The following is a 6347-nucleotide window of genomic DNA, read 5'->3' as shown; positions in this document are numbered from 1 at the left end:
GCATTCATAACATGTAGACGAATCACTGTCCCCCAGACATCCACGGTTATATGATTTATATTTATATGTTTTAAAAACAAAGCGGAGTGTGTATGATGTCATCCGCGGGCCGGACTGGAGTTGTGACAGGCAGCCCGGGCCGAAGACGGCTAAACTCAACGCCTTCTATTCATTCTAGCTAATCTGAATCGTTCAATTCCATTTAGAGAGCGAGATAATCTGTGGTAGTAGCACTAGACACCTTCCAGGCATGTGAGTAAAACTAGCAGCAGTTCAGCAGCTGGAGGACAGTGATTGGCCTGCATGTTATGAATGCTGGCGTACCATAAATGATAAATTATGAACAGTTTAGTTTGTGCCTTCAAGTCGTTGCCCATAGGAAGACGTTACTGGGATATAACCTACCGGAATATCTTCAGAACAGCTCCAAATGACACAAAACTCATACAGGTGAGTAGAACATGATGTAATAACGTAAAATCAAGGACCCAATGTAAAAAAAACTGCATTTTCCTTTAAGGATCCATAGAGACTGACTTACGACAATGATGTTGTCTCTGTCAATACTGTGGCGGGATCAGCAGGGTCATAGGTAGAATCCAGCCCATTTGAAGAGCTGCCATCCAATGATTCATCCTCCTGGTCCAGCTCTCCTCCTTGGCCCAGGCGACGTCTTTTTGAAGGTCTCCTCACAGATGAGGAAAACGAATACAAAGGCTCTGCAGTCGTGGTCCCAACACTAAAGTCTCCAAAGGAGGCAGCAGTCTGCACACCTGAAACCGAATATAATTCAAATGAAGAATAAAAAAGGAAGAAGAAGAATCTTACATAGGCTGCTATATTATGAATAACTTTGTTATAACCACTTATTATAGCAGTGATGAGCACATACCAACACTTCTGAAGCTGGGCTGAGGAGTCCGAAAGGATTGCTGTGTTTTTACAGTAGGCATGCCGAGTGGGTTAGTCTGGTATGCAGGTAACTGAGTGGATGGACTTGATTGGCCAGCCTGTGTAGAGGAAACCTGGTTAACACTTATTCAAATGTAGTCAGTGCATGTTTTAGAATAGGAAATGCACTCAATTATGTAAAATAATAGAAGTCCTGCAGTGCCGCCTTGGGGGACGAACCACACAGACAACAGAGGTAAGGTGAGATGGTGTCAAATAGGAGCTGTAGGGAATCAGTACGAGAACAAGATGGGGCAAATGGTGCCAGAGTGGTGGGGTGGGGGTGTGTGTGAGTGACCAGGGCTAGTTATATCTGAGAAGACTGCCAGGCAGATAGAGCGGGGGGGAGAAGCAGCACCTGGCCGGGTCAACGCTGAAGGAACGACAACGAAACAGTCCTGAGGCTCAATTAAAACGGCTTCTTTAAAAGCTCCCTAAGGCGTTCCTCACTTCATTTTTTTTATCTCAACGTTAGTTCTCCATCATTAATTTCGTTTGAAAAAAGCTTCCCCCCTCTACCTTCTTCAACGCAGGTCAAGGCAACATCAAGTCCCTGATTGGATTTTGTTGTGCAAATCTAAACAAAAGTTCAGACTTTTCATCTCCTGCGGTATTTCGCTTTGTCTACTTTGCAGAAGCGATTTGATTTCGCAACATTTGCCATTCGCCTCGCTAGAATTCAGTGCTCCAAATCCCCCCTACATAGAGATAACATGGACAGCTGTGGAGTGCGTGGAGTTTTGATGTGAACGTCCCTTAAGGTTAAACAAATCGGATGCTGAAAATGTCTGCAAGTTAGCTGCAGTGCTAACGTGTTTCCAGGCTATCAGGCAAATCAGTCTGACAGTAAAATCACTACCAGCTCTTACCTGTATAGCTTTGTAGCGCAGAGTTGGTATCGATCCACTCTTCAGTTTGAGGTGCGTGGCGAAGCCTGCTTTGTAGGCGCCCATGTTGTGAAAGCACTCCTCTTCGAAATGTCTAGCACACACGTGCAATTCCTTTGGAGGTTTTGCGGATAGATTGCCACCAAAAATGAAATCCATCCATTGGGTCTTTAGGGGCTCAGATGACGGCAGTAAAAAAAGACTTTTGTGCTCGTTTATGCAACCAGTGACAGAGCACCTGCCGTGCTTAGCTCTGAGCTTAGCCATGTCTGATTGCTATGGTCTGCCTCGGCGAGCAGGAGGACAGCGATGCTGGATGAGTCTTCAGACAGCTGGGAGGCGGGTCAACAGCAGTGTCCACAACCTGGGGAGTGGTTAGTCTGTCGTTGGACTTTCTGAAGGGCCTGCTTTTCAGACACACCAGTCTGCAAAAAAATATATATTACAATAGATGTAGTTAATTCACTTTCCAGAATGGAAAATAAAGGAACAGAGGTACAGCTAATGTGGCTTCCTGCATATATCGGGGATGAGCTGCCCGACCATTTACAAAAAGTGTAACAAAGAGACGTTTTGTAGATTTGAATGGGAAAATAAGAAGGCAAGACATTAAGAATACAGATGAAGTCTCTGCTTAGAAGAAAAGGCAAGACCAACAAATTGGATAAAGCATCCAAAACTAAATGGATGAATTTAGGAAAAGTCACAGAATAAAGAAGGAAGAGGATTATTTCAAGGTAGAGATCTAATAGCACAGTTAAAATAATCAACAAGCCTGATACAGGTTTTAAGACTATTGCGGACAGATAATTGCTTTAGAACCCATTTCCTTTTAAATGATCTGCATAAAAATAAATCAATTATAGAGAAATAATCACAAATATCCTCTGGTGATATAATTTATGATTATATTTTAAGATTCCTGAAGAGAACAGGTTATAATTAGAGTAATTATGAACGATAGCTATTGATCCTTAATCCAGTTTAGAAGGTGGCGGTAATGCACCTAACGTTGTTGGCCATCCGCCATAAAATCCCAAGAAGAAGAAGACACCAATCTGAAACCTTATGAACATGAAAGGGAGAAATTGAGAAGAATGGTTGGAAGGACAGGCTAAGAATGGAGTCTTAAAGGAATATTGGGAATGAAGGAACTATAAAGGATATTCACAGATTAAGGAGCATTGTTTATTTTTCTACAGAATACTCAACAAATAGAATTTGATGCAAAGTGATGTTGCTACACACTCGTGTACAGTAGGTGGCGGTATGCACCTTAAAGTTGCTGATGATCCGCCATGATAGAAAAGAAGAAACCAATCTGAACATAAATTAGCTGAGATGTGGAGCGAGGCATTTAGAGGTGAAAGTAGCTTTATTTCCATTTGTGAATCTCATACACAAACTTGCAGAAACATCTGACCGCTACAAAATGTTTATCATTTTAATTCTGGATGATATGGGACCTTTAAAACAAACGGCTTGCGTACACACCACTAAGGTGTTGTTTATCCTTATCTTTCCTACAGTATTACAGTCTGGGCCAGTACCTCTTCCACTACACTGCATAACATTTTAGTTAGTGAAAAATATTTATTCAGATTAGTAACAGGACCGAATTAGCATTACCACTCAACTCTGTTGTTTCAGAAACTTGAAATTCTAAATATTTATTTAAAACATTAAAAAAAATACTCAACAGGGGAATAATTTTAAAGATCAGCAAGGAATAATTAGTGGATCATTATCTATACCTAAAACAACTATGTTTGCAGTGATTTAATGATTGTAGCGTTAATCTGTAAAAAATTTAAAACAATCATTTTTGTCACGATGACTCAGTCTAATCAAATATAGTAACCCCTCACTCCTGCCATCCTCCAGCAGTGACGTCACGGTGCGGTAAGCCTAGCTTCATTCTCCCGCTTTACAAGCAAAATCAATGGGAACTACTAGACACATCTGCAATCAACAACAATTATTGAAGATTTCCAGAGGACTTCACCATTGAAATTCACCAGAGCTATAGTGAAACTTAGGCCCCGTCCACACGAAGTCAAAACGAACACGAAACGCTAATATTTTCCAGAACGTTTATCGTAAAGACGGAGACGTAAAATAAATGTGATCGTCCACACGAATGCATGAAAACGCTGCAAAATGTATGCCAGGCCTGTAAGTGGCGCTGTGGTGCCAAAGCAAAAATAGGCGACGAAATGTTGGGCATGCGCACTAATATTTATACATGGTTGCCCTGCGGGTCCATTTTTGTGGTTCAGTCAAATTCAGGTGCTGAACTATGTCGTCGATATTGCTCTGTTCTTCCTGGAGATATTCCAGAAGAAGAAGATTCTGTTGTAAGCCCGACAGCAGGGTGAGTAGCATGAGCAGCAACCATTCAACACAGTACGGCGCCATTGTTGTTGTGATACTGTGTCGCGCATGCGTGTTTAGAGGCGACGCTGTGACGCATGCGTGTAAAAAAAAAAAAATGCGGTTAGAGCTTAAAGATGGAAACGCGAAAACGGCGTTTCAAAATCTTCCCACTCTGAAGGCTGAATAAAAAAAAGATCGTTTACAGACCCCCGAAACGCCGGCTTCGTATGGATGAGAGGCTGGTTTGGTGAAAAATTTGTGCGTTTAGGCCAGGATTTGGCTTCGTGTGGACGGGGCCTGACAATGCCCACGTGCAAGGCAGTTAGATGTTGGAATACATCAGGTAAAAGTGAAAAAAGCATTACTTATTTCCCTTTTCCAATTCCTGATCCTCCACGGAAGGGTTCCTCGTTGGATTGCCAACTTGAAGACGGAGGATTTCCCATCGAAACACGTAATCTGTAGCCAACATTTGGAAGAAGAATGTTTTCCAGTTAACTTGGATAATAGGGCGTTGTGACAAACACCAGATACAGGGCTGGGACTTGCTCAACAGCCGATACCGCACCGTGACGTCACCAACCATTAGGTGGCAGTAGTGTTCTTTGACAAACATGGATGCCTCCAGTAAAGCACATTCAAATGAAATTACTCTTAATTAAAAACACTTATTTATTGAACAGTTTGTCATAATGTGATATTTAAAGTATTTTCAGATTATTTTATTCTAAATGTGGACTTTTCCTTTAAAACCAATTTTCATGTCCATAATTATTAACTAGTCAAGTCAGTTATTTTAAGTCTTTATATAAACCCTCCTCAGTTGATTCTTTATTATCTGTTATTATCGGGTTCTTTGTCCAAATAGCGGTGTAATAACTGATGGACAAACAGCTGGAGGCTCTTTATCACAGAGTGTTTTGCTTCTTTCTAATACAGTTGAACTGATGTTCAACTGTATTATAAATGTTCTCTAAAACTTTGCAAGTTAAATAAAATCTATCAGTTTATCAGAAGGCTTTATTTTGATATGTGCTCCACCGAATAAAATAAAAGAATAGAGTAGATTTAGTTAAACTAGTTAAGGTTTCACACTGAGAAAGACAACTAGATGTAAGCAGGCAGCATGTTTGAATCTAATCAGCAGAAAAAAACAGTAACTGTAGAGTTTTAGCATCAATAAACATGATGCAGATTTTTTATTTGCTCTCAGTCTGAAGGCAGATTTAGCTGCTTGTTCTCCTCTGAGCAGTTTTCCCAAATTCAACCTAAAATCTGTGTTTTCAGTTCAACATTTATATATCGGCTGTTTCGTACCTTTCCGATGTGAGATGATCTGATGGATTCAATGGAAATCCAGCAGTCTGTGCAAAACATCCATTAGTTCTAAATAAACTTCCTTTAAACCGTGAATGTTTCTGCAGCAGGAATAAAAGGTGAGATCATAAACGGTCCTTGAAGCTGGACTGAATGAATAAATCCGCTCTGCAAACATTAAAATATTTAGCCCCAGAAATAACCAGCGTTTCTTCTTCTTCTTCTTCTTTTCTATCATGGCGGATCATCAGCAACTTTAAGCTGCATACCGCCACCTACTGTACATGAGTGTGTAGCAACATCACTTTGCATTAAATTCTTTCTTTTTATTGTGTACTCTGTAGATAAATAAATAATGATCCTTTATATTTACTACATTTCCTAATATTCCTTTAAGACTCCATTCTTATCCTGTCCTTCCAGCCATTCTCCTCAATTTCTTCCTTTCATGTTCATAAGTTTTACAGTTCATCAGAAAGTGTTCTACATTTTCCTTTTCTCCACATTTCATCACATTTATCACTATTTTCCCTCCTGAATAAATATGAATTGTCATTTAAATAGGCATGACCCATTCTTAATCTGAACATTATTACTTCTTCCCTTCTGTTTCTCTATTTAATTGTTCAATTTAGTACAATTAAACATTTTTTTTGACCATGTCATAAGAGGGGCTCCGTAGATTTTTCTACCTTATATAATCCTCTTCCTTTCTTATCTGCGTTCCATCTCTTTTGCCATTTTTCTATTTCTTTACTCTTAATAAGTGCTTTTCCTTCCCCTTTACCTGAAGGTATTGTAATTGTTATTGTTCCA

The 6347-nt window shown here is 40.0% G+C and overlaps 1 protein-coding gene across 1 annotated transcript in view; it reads right to left on the bottom strand.

Moving 5' to 3' along the window:
- LOC107089107 overlaps positions 1–5745 on the bottom strand; it is a 12308-nt gene extending 6563 nt beyond the window's left edge. Inside the window, exons 1-4 of the mRNA XM_015381672.1 lie at positions 5532–5745; positions 1821–2263; positions 893–1010; positions 542–773 (exon numbers count right to left, since the gene is read on the bottom strand). Coding sequence (XP_015237158.1) covers positions 542–773; positions 893–1010; positions 1821–2105 — 635 coding nt within the window. The 5' untranslated portion in view covers positions 2106–2263; positions 5532–5745. The remainder of the gene's footprint in view (positions 1–541; positions 774–892; positions 1011–1820; positions 2264–5531) is intronic.
- Between the last annotated feature and the right edge of the window lie 602 nt (positions 5746–6347).

Source organism: Cyprinodon variegatus, unplaced genomic scaffold (genome assembly GCF_000732505.1).
Source record: "Cyprinodon variegatus isolate N-32 unplaced genomic scaffold, C_variegatus-1.0 Scaffold239, whole genome shotgun sequence".
In the NCBI taxonomy this organism is placed as follows: Eukaryota; Metazoa; Chordata; class Actinopteri; order Cyprinodontiformes; family Cyprinodontidae; genus Cyprinodon; species Cyprinodon variegatus.
Note: the sequence above shows the minus strand (reverse complement) of the source record. Positions and strands in the feature narration are given on the sequence as shown.